The sequence below is a fragment of the Triturus cristatus genome, chromosome 5_1, assembly GCF_964204655.1.
Source record: "Triturus cristatus chromosome 5_1, aTriCri1.1, whole genome shotgun sequence".
NCBI classification, from domain to species: domain Eukaryota; kingdom Metazoa; phylum Chordata; class Amphibia; order Caudata; family Salamandridae; genus Triturus; species Triturus cristatus.
Window position 1 is genome coordinate 292951573 of NC_140587.1, and position 18403 is coordinate 292969975.

General features: G+C 47.6%; 1 protein-coding gene across 1 annotated transcript in view; it reads left to right on the forward strand.

The window, feature by feature from the left end:
- Positions 1-18403, forward strand: part of WASHC5 (WASH complex subunit 5) — a 330547-nt gene that overhangs the window by 47345 nt on the left and 264799 nt on the right. The window contains exons 9-12 of the mRNA XM_085604961.1: positions 524-695; positions 1138-1265; positions 3688-3817; positions 5164-5276. Coding sequence (XP_085461087.1) covers positions 524-695; positions 1138-1265; positions 3688-3817; positions 5164-5276 — 543 coding nt within the window. The remainder of the gene's footprint in view (positions 1-523; positions 696-1137; positions 1266-3687; positions 3818-5163; positions 5277-18403) is intronic.

An 18403-nucleotide genomic window follows, 5' to 3' on the forward strand; every position in this document is an offset into this window, starting at 1 on the left:
CCCAGAATCCTGCCCTAACTAAATTTGAACATGCTGCTTTGATCAGTTCTGAATATCCAGCTTTATCTCTGCTGCAGTTATTACTTCAATGCCTGGTTTCTTTGGTGCATAATAACAGCACAGTTAGCTTGTTTCTTGCCTAAAGCATTTTCTGCTTTCCCTCGTTTTGCATGGCTGCTGCTGTGTGTGCCTGAGGCTCCCTTCACGTTTTACGGTGGTCAAATAACCCCGGTATATTGGTCTTGTATCCTAAAGGTAATCAAACCTGCAGTTCTTGTTTCTTACAGAGGAGTGCAGAAATCCTGAAGTGAAATCTGTTACATCACATTAGGGAACCTTAACATACAAGTACTTTATTTTAGTCTACTTAAAACATAAAACCTGTCTGCACTGTCATAAACATGGCTGGTGGAAACTCCTTGTTGACTCATATACAGATATGCTGAATATTAAGAACCTAGCAGAAATGTTGCCTTTCCAATTGTACATGTAAACACTAATTCAAGCTTTTTTGTTTGTAAAGGCCAGTCGATATGCAGCAATCGTGGAGTGCATGCACCCTCAAGTGCAGCAGTTTCTGAAGGAGGGCTTCCTGAGGGAGGAGTTCGTACTGGATAACATTCCAAAGCTTTTGAATTGTCTGAGAGATTGCAATGTTGCAATCCGTTGGTTGATGCTTCACACAGCAGAGACAGGTAACTATTTCAAGTAGCATTGGGCCTTCCTGTCTGTTGATGTTCATCCAACTGATAAGAAAGGTGAGCTTTACTCATGTACAAAGGCATTCTAATCTTAGAATCGAGATTGTGTAAGTTAATTTATACGTTGATGCGGGTTACATTTTTCATACTATGCTTCCCATCACCCAAACAGGTTGCAGGTATTCATTGGTTTGATAGAAATGGGTCTTCGAATAGGTGTAGCAGAGTTAGCATAAAGTTAACCTTATCCACTCAGGATGTGGTTATTAGTACTAATTCTTATACAATTTGAAGTTTGATTGTGCGTTTATATCAATCATACATAGACTAACGCTTGTGACACTAGTGAAATGTTCTGTTTGACAAATTAACTTTTTTTAAGTACACAATATGTTCCACTTGTCTGTATTTTCATGACTTTTGTTGTTACTTCTAGCTTATGATCCTAATAACAAGCGCCTGCGACAGGTAAAAGACCAGATTTTAATGGATTCCAAAACCAGCCCAAAGATCCTTTTTCAGATTTTGCTGGACACGGCCCAGTTTGAGTTTGCACTAAAGGAGGTAACCTTACATACATTTGTGTTTGAGATGAGTTTCAGTGCCATGAATTGCAGATTAATTTTGCCTCGGCACACTCTGAGCCTGAATGTGTCATTTTGGTTATTAGAAATACAGTGTTTTATGTGTGGCCTATTGATTGAAAATGTATGCTTTTGAAAGCTGGGATTGTAAGAGATGAAACTATAATGTGAGGGCAAATACAATTCTCTGTGTGTACGAGCAGCAATGGCTAATATTAATTTACTGATGGTTATATCGCATATTAGTTTTCATAATATAGTCATGATTAAGTTTTCATTAAATGACAATTTCCTTCATGAAATTCATTGTGGCAATTTACATTTTTGAATTCTGCTGTTGAAGAAAAAACAGCTGGGTTAAAATTAAAATTAAATCACTGAGTTGCAGTCATTCTAATCACCTCATGGATTTGCCTTGCAGATGTAGTTGTCTGTGATGTGGAATCAAAGCTCCCGCTGTAACTTTTATTGGACTCTGGTAAACCATTTTATATACAAGAGTCCCCAGTGGAGAGTAGCTTATTACAGATGTATCTTCTTTGTGTGTGTGCACTTCTGAACTCTGTAGCCCAAGGAAATATTAAATCATAGGCAGAAACAGATAATACAGTCAATGTAAACCACATTTATATTAACTGACACAATTATTAGTTTGACAAGTGTTATTCAGTGGGCCACAAACTACAACTTTTTTTCTATATGTCCGAATTCTTTACAGAAAAACTAATATATATATATATATTAGTGTATATTTACATTTTGGAGACCTCAACAATAATTTATGTAGTTACATACAGTGAACTAGTCTGTTGTGGCTAAGCAAGAGAAAGTGTGCAGTCAAATGAACACAAACAACCAAGGACTGTTGACAAAATACTTTATGCATTCTGCATGTTCAATGCTGCATTCTGGATGTTCACTGCTGAACTGATGTGAATGTAGCTAGCTTTATCACTTTTTGCTGGTTTCAGGCATCTTCTATTGTTGGTCCCGTACCTCAGGCCCTTTAATACAAGACGCGATTTGAATAATCATTTTGTTGGTATCTTAACAAACACCAACTTGTTTTTTCTGCTGTTCTTCCTTTTGTTTGGTGTTCTCCATTAAGCCAAGGAAAAAGCTAAGCAGACTGTAGATTGTTTCACGCTATTAAGACTAAAAAGCGCATGTGGGAAGGCCAGTAGCTGACGATGATGAGGGAGATTTATAAGAGCGCACAAATGCCTCAAGGCATCAAGGTGCTAGTAGTTAGTCCTGATATGCAACTCGACAATTAGTTGCCTCTAAATTACACCGTTAATTCTAATATCCATAAGGGGTAAAGTGCCAGGTTTTAAAGCATTCCTGAAAGGTGTATGCATCTTCAGACTGGTAAAGTGACGAGGAAGAGCGTTCCAAAGCTTAGCTACCGCCACCGAAAAGGCACTGCCTCCCAATCTTGCTGGACAAAATCTGGGGACCACAACCAAATTATGGTCTGCTAAGCGTAGATTTCTGATTGGGATATACCATTGAAACATGGTTTTGATTCCTCCAGGACTTCTATTATATAGGGCTTTGTGAACAATTAACAGTGCTTTAAACATAATGCCCTTTTTCACTGGTAGCCAGTGAAGTTTGAATAATCTCCTGGAGACTAACAGAAATTTGGAAATGTCTACGGTCAGTCTTGCTGCTGCATTTTGCACCATTTCCACAAAAAGAACAGCAGCCTTTTACAAACATCGTAGAGAGACCACCTGCTAATCAATTCATACATTTACTAGACCTTATAGTCTGAATTGATATACACTCGCTTGTTTCAAGCCTCTGTATAACTTAAGTTAAATATTCGTTTTCCTCGTAATCCCTTAAGTGATGATCTTAATATAGCAATGAATGTCCATTGTAGGAGAACATTGGAACATAATCTGCTCGTACTTTGCAACCACGTGGAAGAGGGAGGACAATGGGTAGGTGCACGGGGAAGATTAGGCGCAAGACCAAGGTCGGGAATTGTGCTCCGATAGTGCTAATTGGTGTGGATCCCTGAAACTTGCAGTACAAGAGGAGCAATATACATTTCCAGGGCCTTGGGAAGAGCAAAACACAAATGTCCTTTGTCAGACACTTCGAAACATTTTCAGGAGTTACAAATTGGCAGCAGGCTATTTAGGGATTTAAGAACGATTGCATCACACTTAAATAGTAAAACATTCATACCCAACATGGTGCCATGCTCAAAACCTCTGTGTGTGGTCTGCATCTCAATTACTTTCTATGCAGGGCTAGGACCAAAGTAGGAATCGGGTATGGAGAAACTGGTGTCTCTTCTACTTGGCCTTGGTGGCTTGATAAAGCACTCGTACCTAAACATATGGCATATATAGTTAAATGTATGTTAATGTGTCTCTTTTACATAGATGTTCAAGCAGATGTTATCAGAAAAACAAACCAAGTGGGAAAATTATAAAAGGGAATGCTCCGAGAGGATGACAGAACTCGCTGATGTTTTTTCAGGTGTCAAACCCCTTACTCGAGTGGAGAAAAACGGTAGGAGGAAGGTTCACCTTGATTCACTTTTGTTTACAGTCCAATTTATTCATGACACTCCACTTTTGTTTCTCAGCCCTCTGAAGATATTTTAGCAAGACCAGAAACTTTAAGTGGGATGAAAAAGATGGGACAGTCTCTAAAAGGGGCATGGTTTAAGAACCATAAGAAAAATCCTTTAGCAGAGATGTGAAAACATGAGCTAAAATACAGTGCATCACACAGTTTGCCACCTGACCAGTATTTCGGTGCTTCTTTGTGAGTTTATTTTTTATTGTATGCAGGCATACAACACAACAGCAAACATACACCTAGAACAAGTCAGGCATATTGGTGTTAGCAATGCTTGTTGGCTGTATTAGATAAAGGAACAACAACAGTGATATTGTTATGAATAATTAGAATAGAACATTTTTCAATTTTCAAAAGGTAGAACTGTGAATGAAACATTACTAAGATCTGTGGATTGTACTACTGACTATCAACCCCTAGAATACCGACCCACAAGAATATTGTGGACAGAATATTGAAGGGTAAGTGCACATTGGGAAGTTTAGATATACCTTTCCTAACTCTACATCTACATGCCTTGAAGCTATACATATGGCCAAGCTACATAGACTTATCTGTTGATATTTTAGCTTGATTATTTCGTCTTCGATATTGGGTGCCAGTGAAAGTCTGCTTTTAATATAAGGGGTGCACACCTGTCTGTGGAAGGGGTAATGGTCTTCAGAGTGCCTAATTGTTCCTTACATTCTCCACTTATCACCCCTATCCTCTAGAGTCTTTCACTCTGTAGGACACATATGTCCTTTTTCTCCTCACCTCTTTCTGAAATTCCCCATCTGCATATCTTACACCCCCCCCCCCCCCCACTTACAGTTGTAACAGAATGACCAAGGATTGGATAGACATGTAGTCTGCACACCTTTATGACCTACTTATAGGCACTGTAGGCAATTCTCACTGCCTTCAACCTCGGCTTCAGAGCTTTTAGTCATGCCCCAACATAAACACGCACATACAACCTCATCTCTTTCAGACACCAGGAGGTAAGTTCAAAGTTCAAAATGTGCTCTATACAAGAGTCATATGTTGCATGACAAGAAACTGTAGAAACTCCTCATCTTGAAAAACGTAAATGCTTTTAGGGAATGCAAGATGAAGTAAAGCATGTAACTTCTAAAAAGGGACTGTATTTCTGACATGTATTACCTAAGGACTTTTTACAATCGTAGTTGAGAAATCTATCCATGGTTTTCCAATAGAGTTAAGGACACCAATACAGATCCCATGTATGGTACGTTATTTTACATTTTCTTTTATTTTCATTTGCCTTTCAGAAAACTTGCAAGCTTGGTTCCGGGAGATCTCAAAGCAAATACTGTCTCTAAATTATGATGACTCCACTGCAGCGGGCAGGAAAACCGTGCAACTTATTCAAGCACTGGAAGAGGTACGTTCTCTTCATGACAGCGAATGGGAAGCAGTGGAGTGAAAGTATAAATTAATGAATGGTAACATGTACACTGGTGCAAAGGGCAAAGCAGCTTCCCATGTATCATCATAATGCAAAGAAACTTCACTTGTAGTAGAGCCATACATGAGGTTTTAACACACCACGTGGACTATCATTCAAATTAGATCCGGATCGGTAAGTTTAGGCAGCTGGAGTTTTTTAGGAAAAATTGTAAGAAAGTGTCTGTATTTTCTCTGCAAATAGCATCAACCAAGTGTTTGTGTTGCTAAAATGACCATCTTTTCAGCTTTCAGGAACAGGCAGACTTCTGTCAGAAATTCACATTTTTCAAGACTGTTTTGATATCTTACTGGGACAAAGCCCAGTGGTAGAAATGGGTGTGAAACCAATAGTGGATCCCTGAAAGCTGTGCATTTCTGAAAAGTTGACACAGTTCTGAATTCCACAGGCGTCATTGTGTAGATCCTTCAAAGTTTTCCTATCAAAAGTACCAGTTGAAAGTTTAAAAAAAAGGAAATTGAGTTTAAAACAAAAACAGCCATTTGTGTCTACATTTTTACCTGTACCTTCTTCTAAATATAGCAGTTTTTCTGAAGCAATATACTGTTATGTCCACTGGACCCTTCTGGTTGCGGAGATATATAGGGCTTAAAGGTTTGCCCAGAACCCAAGGTACCCAGAGCCAATACCTGATCTGCCCCTTGCAATAGTTTTTCATTGTGTACCGGGTATACAGCAATTTATTTGGTAAAATATAATGAGTGAAAAATAGGTATCAAGGAAACCTACTTATTTCCAAAATGAGCACAAGATATGGAGTTTAGAAGCAGTGGTTATTTGCACATCTCTGAATTTATAAAAATTACTTCTTTTTTTACACACTGTCTTACATTTGGAAGGCACAAATGCAGAGAAAGACAATTGGTAATAACTTTTGTTCTACTATTCTGTGTTCCCATGCGTCTCCTGATAAAGATAGTACCTCAAATGTGTGGGAAGGCCTAGTGCCCGCGACGAAACGTGCCAAAACTGATACATCACATTTTTCACTCTAAACTGACCCCTTTTTTTTTTTTTTGCAATGGGCACCTAGGGAAACTTAGCAAAGCTTTACATTTTTGAAAACTAGACACCCAGGGAAATCCAGGATGGGGTGACTTGTGTTTAAAAACGCATTTTCCTCACATTTCTATGATGGAAAGTTCTGGAATCTGACGGGAACCACAAACTTCCTTCCACCCAGCATTCCCCCATGTCTCCAGACAAAAATGGTACCTCACTTTTATGGGTAGACCTAGTGCCTGTGACAAGAAACGGCCTAAAACCCAATGTGGACACATCACATTGTTCTACTAAAAACTGACCCTTTTTTTGCAATGTGCCGGCACGTAGGAAAACCTAGCAAACATGTACATCTTTGAAAACTAGACACCCAGGGACTCCAGGATGGGGTGATTTGGGAGGCTCTCACCAGGTTCTGTTACCCAGAATCCCTTGCAAACCTCTAAACCTGTCTAAAAAAAAAACATTTCCTCACATTTCTGTGATGGAATGTTCTGAAATCTGAGGGGAGTGACAAACTTCCTTCCACCCAGCATTCCCCAAAGCTCTTCATAAAAATGGTACCTCACACATATGGGTAGGCCTAGTGCCTGCGACAGGAAACTGCCCAAAACGTATTATGGAGACATCAGAATTATCTATCACAAAACAACCTGGTTTTGCATGGGGGTAAACTGCATTTGTTGGTCCTGGCCTCGGCGGCCTTCTAGGGAAACCTACCAAACCCAGACATTTCTGAAAACTAGACACCTGTTGGAGTCTCGAGAGGTGTGGCTTTCATAGATCCCTCAGCGTTTTCTTACCCAGAATCCCCTGCATACCTGAAATTTAGCTAAACAAATCACATTTCTGTGTGGGATCACTGAGTAGTCACAAATTTCCTACTACCCAGCAATCTCTCCGGTCTCCATATAAAAATGATACCTCACTTGTGTAGGTGCCCAAAGCTGAATCAGCCTAAAAGCGTAAAAAAAAAAAAAAAGTGCACTTACGAACACGCTCTGGTGCCCCATCAATTTCTACACATTTTTGGCCCTTCACTGTCGCAGGCACTTGGCCCACCCACACAAGTGAGGTAGACCAAGGGTAACTTGATTAATGTTTATTTTTAAGCTAAATTTGAGGTTTGCAGGGTATTCTGGGTAAGAAAACATTGGGGAATACACACATGCCACACCTCCCTGGACTTGCCTAGTTTTCAGAAATGTCTGCGTTTGGTAGGTTACCCTAGATGGCTTTGAAGCTCAGGACAAAAAACGCAGGTGACCGCCTTGCAAAACCAGGTTGTTTTGTGATAGATAATTTTGACGTCTCCACAATATGTTTTGGGCCCTTCTCTGTCGCCACACTTCGTGGGTGCACCCGCACAAGTGAGGTAGCATTTATATCGAGAGATCGGGGGGGAACACTGAGTGGTAGGAGATTTGTGGTTTCTTTATGATTCTGGAAGGATATGGCACAGTAATGGAAGGAAAAAGTGAGATTTTAGTCACATTTGAAGGTTTGCAGGGCATTGTGGGTACAAATACTTGTTGGGATCCAGGAGAGACACACCACCCTGTACTCCCCTGAGTGTCTAGTTTACGAAAATATCTAGAGTTGGTAGATATTTCCTAAAGACAACACACACCTTGGCAGAGAAAAACAGAAAAGCCATATATTACTGCACCACCATCTACTCCTCAAGAACACACACATACAGGTTGAATTTGGCATGAGGGTGAGTGAAAAGTTCAAAATGTATATTTCATTAACAAGAGATTTCACAAAAATGAAATACATTGTTAATAATTTAAAGGTAAAAAAACTGAGCCAGTGACTCACACCTCGTGGGTTGTAAAGCTGCGACAAGGCATCAACCTCTTTACAGGCCATTCACACACCTTTCATACGCGAGACAAACAAGCACATTCACAATGCCAGCCGTGGGCCCAGCACATTACAACACTGACATCAACAGACAATGTACACCATGGCATAGAAAGACAGAAAAGACAAACATTACTTCACAACCATCTATTCCTCAAATACACACACATACTGTTTGGATTTGGCACGAGGGTGAGTGAAGGTTCAGAACGTACAATTTTATTATCGAGAGTTTTCACAAAATTGAAATGCACTGTTAATAATTGAAGAATCAAAAATCAAAACAAATTACTCGCAGCTCGTAAGCTGTAAAGCTGCGACAAGGCACCAACCACTTTACAGGCCATTTATGTACCTTTTATACATGGCACACAAGACCATTCACACCACCAGCCGCGGGCCAAGCACATCACAACACTCACATCAACAGACAGTACTATTCAAGGGCCCATCACTTTCATACGCCCACATGACTGATATAGCAATCACACTGGCTGGCAGCTGAGAGAGTGTGTGCACAGGCGTTTGGCTAGCAGTGTGTCTTGTGCCCAGCAGCAAGTCAGTACTCCCACACTGCCAGCCAAATGCCAGCTCACAGACACCGCCAGCCAAATGCCAGTCCAAGCACACCGCAGCCAAGCACAAGTCCACGCACACTGCCAGTCCAACGCAAGTCCATGCACGCCACCAGCCTAACGCTAGTCTACGCATACCACTAGCCAAGCGCCAGTCCACGCACACCACCAGCCAAGTGCCGGGGAGGAAAGACAAAACTCTTTCCTTCCCCCTGTGTCTGTTTCTTCCTCCACGAAACACCCCAGGAGAAGGAATAACCTAAAAGGCGTCCGATCTCTGGACGCACTGGCAGCAAATGACTTCTGGCATGTCCCCATCTGCACTTGATTATGTCGGCACGCAATGCACACGTCAACATAAGCAGATCTCCAAGAGGGGTTTAGGGGTGGAAGTGGAAGCGCTTCCGCTTTCATCCCGGTTGGGGCCTGTAGTTGGGCAGCCCACGGGGGAGGGGGTTGGGAGGGGAATCTCCTGCGCTTCCCCCATGGGGGGTTCCGTCCTCCGCACACAAGCACCGTGGCGGAGGACAGAACCATTTCATCCATAGCACCCAAGGGGTTAAGTGTACTGTCCGAGATATAATTTCATGGATACACGTCTGCCATTGCTTTATAACCCATTTGAAGAGAAGTGGATTGTGTTGGTAGTAACATTTACAAACCTCTAATTTAGGGACCCCATTTATTCTGTGTCTCCATCCATTGCTTCATGTGTCCTGTTTCTGACATTTACCATATACTTGAGGTATCATTTTTTAGGTCTCGCTGGCGTTGCAGCGCGAAGCGCTGCCGCCAACGAGAACTATTGTTGCCGTGATGCCTCTCAAGGAAGACAGACCGGGGCACGCGCAGCGATCGACATCTGTGGACGCGCTTCTGAGACGCGCTCGCGCAGACGCACACGTCCCCAAGCACGCGCGCACCACGCTCCGCCGGGCTTGTCTTGTTGTATTATGCCTTGTTCTCTTGTGTACACACTGTTCTTTTTCATAATGTGTCAGCATTATTGCTTTGTGTCCACTCAATAGTGTGTTAGCATTATATGGCAGGGAAACGCTTATCATGATGGTGGCATTTCCCACCTCTAGACCTCGACACCTTGAATAAACTGGCTTGGCAAGTCAAATCTGGCTCTCCACTTGACCCAGCTCCACCGGAGATCATGTTGCGGGCAAGTCAAACCACTCTGCCCGTAATCTTGGATCTATTAAATTCCTCCATCTCATCTTGCATAGTGCCCACTGTATGGAAAAGAGCCATGGTACGGGCACTGTTAAAAAAACGAATCTTGACCCAGAAGATCACGCCAGTTATCGCCCAATCTCATTGCTCCCTTGAGCAAGTAAGCTCTTGGAAAAACACATAAATACCCAGCTAATTCAGTTCCTTGAGAACAACCTGCTATTAGACACGACCCAGACAGGCTTTAGACCCAAGCACGGAACTGAAACTGCGCTGTTGGCAGTCACCGAAGAGTCACGGAGGATACTGGATCAAGGAGGATCAGTGGCAGTGATCCTCCTTGACCTAAGTGCAGCCTTCGACACGGTCAGTTACACCACCTTACTGAACCGTCTCCTTAACATCGGGGTAACAGGCAATGCACTGAGGTGGCTTGATTCTTTCCTGACTAACAGATCTTTCCAGATCTTTGACGGGGACACAGTGTCAGTCAGCAAATCACTGAGTTGTGGGGTTCCGCAGGGCTCCTCCTTGAGCCCTGCGTTGTTCAACATATACATGAGACCACTGGCTGGGGTCGTCGAACCGCACGGTATTAAGATCATATCATACGCGGACGATACCTAGCTAGTGGTTTCATTGACGCAGGAGGGCAACAGGCAAACCCCGCAAGGCCTGATGAAATGTCTAGAGGAGGTTAAAGGGTGGATGACAGCTTCCTCCTTAAAGCTCAACGGGGATAAAACTGAGCTTATGCTCCTGGGCCCAGTGTCGCCAGTGCCATTTATCTCCTTATGGCCTTCCTGCCTGGGCACTCCCCTACCCCCAAAGAAAGTGTAAAGAGCCTGGGAATTTGGTTGGACAAAAGTCTTACTTTTACCCCCCAGGCCACTAAGCTATCTGCCACATGCTTCGGCCTGCTCAGAACACTCAGGAAAGTTTTGCCCCTTTTACCAATGGAGGCCAAACAGGTGGCAGTACAAGGCCTGATACAGTCCCGGCTGGATTTTAATAACGCTCTCTACGTGGGAGCCCCTGAGATGACCCTACGGAAGCTACAGGTGGTGCAGAACTGGGCAGCCCGTACCCTGCTTAAGATCCCACGTACGCAGTCAGCCAGACCTGGACTAAAAAGTCTACACTGGCTGCCGGTGAAGCAGAGAGTGGCTTTTAAGGCATTGTGTATTTCACATCGAGCCTTCTGGAAAACAGGTCCAGCAATAAATGACAACCTAGTCACCCGCTACCACCCAAGCAGAAATCTTCGCTCCACGGAGGCTTTCTTGGCCGTGGTGCCGAAAGTTAAGAGAGCTAGAACTGGAGGCAGGATGTTCACCCTGAACGCCTCAAAACTGTGGAACTCACTTCCTCTACAACTCCGGTCCAACCCTAACTTGCTCTCCTTTCGCAAACAATTGAAGACCCTTCTGTTTGCCAGGTCCAACGAGTCCTAAACTTCTGCTGCACCGCCCAGCCCTGTCTACATACCTAGCGCTTGGACGCCCGTGGGGCAGCAATCGCGCTATACAAATTGATATACAATACAATACAATGATGCACTGTTTCCTTGTTATATATTCTCGTTGCTTTTGACTGTGGTTCTTGTATCACTGAATGAAGTCTCAGACTCCACTTTCGTGTGGTGCACGTACTTAATCGATCAAGGCTTGAGAGTGCAGAAAACTGCAGCGCGTTCGATCACTACGACACCATGGAAAGCGCATGCCCACTAGTCCTGAGTAAATTACACGGGCTGCCAATCAAACCAGGGATTACCTTTAAGGCTTTGGTCCTTGTGCATAGAGCTATTCACGTCCCAGGTCTAGAGTTTTTGCCATGAAAATGTTCTTGGTATCGCCTTCCTGTTCATTCTTCTCCGACTCTCGGTTTCTGGTGCCCATTTCTAGATCCAGAACAGTAAGCATGGGTAGCAGAGCGGTCTCATGGCAGCGCACGAGCTGTCGAATGCCCCTCTTTAATATCTTTGAGCCCAACCAGATATATTACAGTTTCGGGAACTATTAAAGGCTAATCTTTTAGTATGTAGATCATTGCCTAATCTAGTGTCTGCTGTGATATCTTCGTGCCCAAGATGCTGCGGCGTATGTCACGCTTTATATGTGTATGCGCATAGACCACAGACCATAAACTGAGCAGGTAAACTGGACATAAGTCCACTTGTTAATATAGTGCTTGCCACCATGCTGTGATGTTTCACGTTGCTGAGGGCAACTGGTGCTTCAATGCCAAATTCAACTATAATGCTCGTGCTCTTTGCCCTGCCTGTCAGCGGCTGTAAGGGGTTGCGGGGCGTTGACTGTTGAGCTTCCCAACCAAACCACTGCTTCTACTGCCGGGGGTGCAGCTGTGCCGGAGGACCTGCCACTCACAGCTACCGGTTAATGCAAGTGGGGGTGCGGGTGTGGTTATTTCGGAAGGAACCCAGTGTTTCCTTATGGGCAAGGAACAGCTCTGTTGTGCCAGTCACATGGACCCGGCTTGCTCGTTACATGATGAGCATCTGGGAATTGTAGTTCACCGTGGCAGTGATGGGAACCCCGCCAGGAGCCAAACCGTATAACCGGCATATGTCACTGTTTGGTACGTAAACAGCTGCGCAAAACTCGATTGATCGCCTCACCTCTCAGCAGGGAGTTTTGTGCACTTTTTTTATTTCAAAAGGACGAGGGGTGAAGTGCTAGGTAAGTTGACTGAAAGTTCCTATCCTATTGTACCGCTTGTTTATCTCAATTTCTACACGCCACGAATCGGTCCACCTATTCCAGCATAATAGTCCAAAAAGTAAAAAAAGGTATTCATTAAAAAAATCCCTTAACATGGCAAAGCATTATTGCATAAAATAGACTAATATCAGTCGTCATGAAGGGAATAGTTGAAGGCGGCGTACACTGCATTCTGCAGCGCCTCCTGCCTGGGTGAAGATCAAACATGTCCCAGGGGTTGGTGGGCAAGCCTTTTGCGCTGTGTCTCGGATCACACAAAGCGCATTTCCTCAAAGAAGCCGTCTCTTCTTTGTCGTCGCCACTTCCACAAACACGGGATGTGCTGACGAGCGCGGAGTGGGGGCAGTCATTACAATACCACTTCACTCTTCGCCCCCTACAATCTCACGCACATCTAAAGGGGTCTGTCCTTGCACCCCTGTCCCCACAGTACCTGGCAAGTGATCACGGCCCACAATACTTTGGTTCAGGTACACGTCAAAGAAATCACCGAACTAGCCTTTTAAACACGGACGGGCATGTTAATTCCACTGTACAACACAATTCCACTACACACCAAATATGTGTGACCGCTGAGCCTGTGACCAGGCTAAGTCGCCCCCACGCTCCATCGCTACCTCCTACCTGCCTGCTGCCTGCTTCCTTCCAGGTAGCCTCCACGCTTCCTGGTTCGCCGCTTGCCTGCTTCAGGCGACCCAGCCGCCGCTGAGCCGCCCGCCCGCCCCAGACTCTTCCCGCCGCTGCCTCCCTGCGGCCCCGTCCCCCGCCAGCCCATTGGCCGCCCCGCTCCTGCCACCCAGCTGACCCTCCCTCCCGGCTCCTTACTTAAGGGGACCGCGTCCACCTCACAGGGAGTGACCGCTGAGCCTGTGACCAGGCTAGGTCGCCCCCACGCTCCATCGCTACCTCCTACCTGCCTGCTGCCTGCTTCCTTCCAGGTAGCCTCCACGCTTCCTGGTTCGCCTCTTGCCTGCTTCAGGCGACCCAGCCGCCGCTGAGCCGCCCGCCCGCCCCAGACTCTTCCCGCCGCTGCCTCCCTGCGGCCCCGCCCCCCGCCAGCCCATTGGCCGCCCCGCTCCCGCCACCCAGCTGACCCTCCCTCCCGGCTCCTTACTTAAGGGGACCGCGTCCACCTCACAGGGAGTGACCGCTGAGCCTGTGACCAGGCTAGGTCGCCCCCACGCTCCATCGCTACCTCCTACCTGCCTGCTGCCTGCTTCCTTCCAGGTAGCCTCCACGCTTCCTGGTTCGCCGCTTGCCTGCTTCAGGCGTCCCAGCCGCCGCTGAGCTGCCCGCCCGCCCCAGACTCTTCCCGCCGCTGCCTCCCTGCGGCCCCGCCCCCCGCCAGCCCATTGGCCGCCCCGCTCCCGCCACCCAGCTGACCCTCCCTCCTGGCTCCTTACTTATGACGCCCCCAGAGCGACTGCGCAGCGGACGCACGCAGCGGGCGCACGCAGCGGGCGCGCCGATTGTGCGCCGAAGGCGCGCCAAAGGCAAGCCCGTCTGCGCCGTCTGCGCCTGGACCGCGCCCAGCGCCAGAACCCCTGGCCCCCACAGATGCCAGCCCACCCGCCGGACTTACGACGCCCCCACCCTCAAAGCACTCAACAACGGCCGGATCCCCGGTTGCCACCGAGCCACCCAGAGACGCACCCACGGACCCTTCACCTGCCAATCCTGCAAATTCTCCTGCATCCGGACCTGTACCACACCCACCAAGCCGAGCACCAGCAGCAACCACCTGAAGTGCATCCTGCTCAACACCCGCTCCGTCCACAGACACGCCGTGGAACTCTGGAACCTGCTCGACACCACATCTCCAGACGTCGCCTTCCTCACGGAAACATGGATGAACGCCTCCTCAGCGCCCGACATCGCCATCGCCATCCCGGACGGATACAAGATCTCCCGGAGGGACCGCGTCAACCAGACAGGAGGAGGCATCGCCATCGTCCACAAGATCACCATCCGAATCACGACCAACTCCGACGACACCATCTCCGCCGCCGAACATCTCCACTTCCAGATACACACCGACCCCAAGACCACACTCAGAGGCACCCTCATCTACAGACCCCCAGGACCTCGCACGCAATTCAGCGAAGACATCGCGGACTTCATCAGCCCACACGCCCTCTCCTCCGCTGACTACATCCTCCTAGGGGACCTCAACTTCCACCTGGAGAACAACAATGACCGCAACACCACCACCCTGCTGGACAACCTCGCCAACCTCGGACTCAAGCAACTGGTGAACACCCCCACCCACTACGCCGGACACACGCTTGACCCAGTCTTCTCCTCCAGCAAGTACATCTCCTTCAGCCACTCCACCGGACTTCATTGGACTGACCACAGCTGCGTCCACTTCAGCTTCAGAAGAACCACGACACACCACCACCCGCAACAGGCTCCTCGCAGGAACTGGAACAAGATCACCGCCGACCAGCTCACCACCTCCCTCAGCCAGAACCCTCCCGCAAGCACAACGGACCCTAACGAAGCAGCCAGCAACCTCACACAGTGGATCACCAACTGCGCAGACTACCTCGCACCACTGAAGACCCCTCCCAGCAGACACGGCAGCAAGAAAACCTCCTGGTTCAACGACGATCTCAAGAACTCCAAGAAGAACTGCCGCACCCTCGAGAAAACCTGGCGCAAAGACCCGACTACAGACAACATGACCGCCCTCAAGCACGCCTCCCGCAAACACCACCAGCTGATCCACGCCACCAAGAAGACAGCATTCAAGGAACGACTAGACAACAACGCACACAGCAGCAAGGAACTCTTCAGCATCGTCAAAGAGCTCTCCAACCCCAGCGCCGGAAACAACGACATCACTCCCTCACAAGACCTCTGCGACTCACTCGCCTCGTTCTTCCACAGCAAGATCGCAGACATACACAACAGCTTTGGCGCACAGACCACGCACCCAACCACCGAACCCACGGCCCCCACCACCACCCTCCGTGCCTGGACCCCGGTCAGCAACGAAGACACCATCCACACGATGAACACCATCCACTCCGGATCACCAACCGACCCATGCCCCCACCACATCTTCAACAAGGCCGACTCCGTCATCGCACCCCAACTCCGGGACATCATCAACTGCTCCTTCAACACCGCCACCTTCCCGGAGAGCTGGAAGCATGCCGAACTCAGCGCCTTCCTGAAGAAACCATCAGCAGACCCCACCGACCTCAAGAACTACCGACCCATCTTGCTCCTCCCTTTTCCTGCCAAAGTCATCGAGAAGACCATCAACAGACAGCTTGCCGCCTTCCTCAAGACAAACGGATCCCTCGACCACTCACAGTCCGGCTTCCGAGCCAACCACAGCACCGAGACCACCCTCATCGCAGCCACTGATGACATCCGAGCCCTGCTCGACAATGGGGAAACAGCGGCCCTCATCCTCCTGGACCTCTCCGCAGCGTTCGATACTGTCTGCCACCGCACCCTAGTGCAGCGCCTCAGCCACATCGGAATCCAAGAGAAGGCACTAGAGTGGATCATCTCGTTCCTCGCCGGAAGAACCCAGAGAGTCCGCCTCCCCCCGTTCAGATCCGAGGCCACCGAAGTCATCTGCGGCGTACCATAAGGATCATCACTCAGCCCCACCCTCTTCAACATCTACATGAGCCCCCTCGCGGCCATCGCACGCCAACACAACCTCAACATCATCTCCTACGCCGACGACACCCAGATGATCCTCTCCCTCACCAACGACACAGCCACCGCCAGAACCAACCTACACGAAGGGATGAAAGACGTAGCCGAGTGGATGATGAACAGCCGCCTGAAACTGAACTCAGTCAAGACGGAAGTCCTCATCCTTGGATCATCACCCTCTGCCTGGGACGACTCCTGGTGGCCCCCTGCCCTGGACAGCGCACCCAAACCAACGGACCACGCACGCAACCTAGGCTTCATCCTGGACTCCTCCCTCTCGATGACCAGACAAGTCAACGCCGTCTCATCATCGTGCTTCAACACCCTGCGCATGCTCCGAAAGATCTTCCGATGGATTCCCACCGAAACCAGGAAGACGGTCACCCAGGCACTCGTCACCTGCCGACTGGACTACGGAAACACCCTCTACACCGGAACCACAGCCAAACTACAGAAAAGACTCCAACGCATCCAGAACGCCTACGCACGACTCATCCTGGACATCCCCCGACACAGCCACATCTCCGGACACCAGAGAGACCTGCACTGGCTCCCTGTCGACAAGAGAATCACGTTCCGCCTCCTCATCCACGCACACAAGGCCCACCACGACCTGGGCCCCAGGTACCTCAACAGCCGCCTGACCTTCTACACTCCCACCCGCCAGCTTCGAGCGACCAGCCACGCCCTCGCCGCCGTTCCACGCATCCGAAGAGCCACCATGGGAGGAAGATCCTTCTCCTACCTGGCAGCCAAGACTTGGAACTCCCTCCCCATCCACCTCCTTCTGACCCAAGACCACCTCTCCTTCAGGAAGCAACTCCAGACCTGGCTGTTCGAGCAGTAGCGGACCCCCCTCCTCCAAGCGCCTTGAGACCCTCCGGGTGAGTAGCGCGCTATACAAATTTCTTGATTGATTGAATTCACAACACCCCCGTAGGTGTACGGTGGGTCAGGATATATGGGACAGAGTCTGTCTGCTAACAAAGCGCTTTGGTGCGTCAGTTTAGAAGTATTCTTATGGCCCCAGAGCTCCTTCAGTGCACTCTTACTGTGGGCCCTGCGTGCGCTGCCTGGGAGTGCTTTAAATGAAAATATAAAGTGCTGGTACTCTCCCATTAAATATATTGCAGCTTTGTTGTCAAGTGCAGGTACTCCGCAACGGACTGTATCTGCCCATTTAAAGCACTGTTTTCAGCATAAGAGCCCTAGCATTAAGGGGTCGAGACTCTGGTGAAACCTCGAGTGTGCGAGTGTCCAGCTCCTTCCTGCCCACACAGAAATGCCTCCTCCCAAGCTTTCCATGCAGCTTTCCCCTTCTGTCTGACCGCGCCATAAAAGCTGTTGAGACTGAAAGGAACACTCTGTGCTTCCTTTAACCTGACAGTTCAGGGAACAAGGGAGATAAAAATCGATTTACACAATGTTCAAGTATGAAAGAAAGCTGCATTTTTCTTTTTAAAATGTTACATTCCTGTAACCCTCCCCCCCCGACTCCCTGTTGATTCTGTAGACTGTTTGCATAGCGATTGATCTCACCACACTAACATTTCAATCTCTGTGCCTTCACATTACTTAATGGTGTGTGCGCTTCGGGTCTCAAGAGGTTCAAAAAGCGAGCATATCTTTTGGTCCGAGTTTTATAACATTGAAAAGCACGTGTGTCAACATATTCATTACATGATTCTGCTTGGCGTTTCTTCTCTGGGTAGGCATTATGGCTCTTTTGGCATCAAAGGTTAACTCTTGCAGAGCCGTTTAATACATATTATAGGAGAGTGATGATTAACATATGGCAATTGGAGAGTTTGCAGCCGAAGGAAACGAGAGCAGAAAGCAATCGTCAATCTTTGGGCTGGGTTCCAATAAGATCGCTCAATACATTAGGGCTTTTGTAGAAGAAAGCGATGTGCAACGTACAGGTTCAAATACCACTATTGTAAACTTACTGAGACCACAGCCTACCACTGAACGTAGCAACAGTGGGATC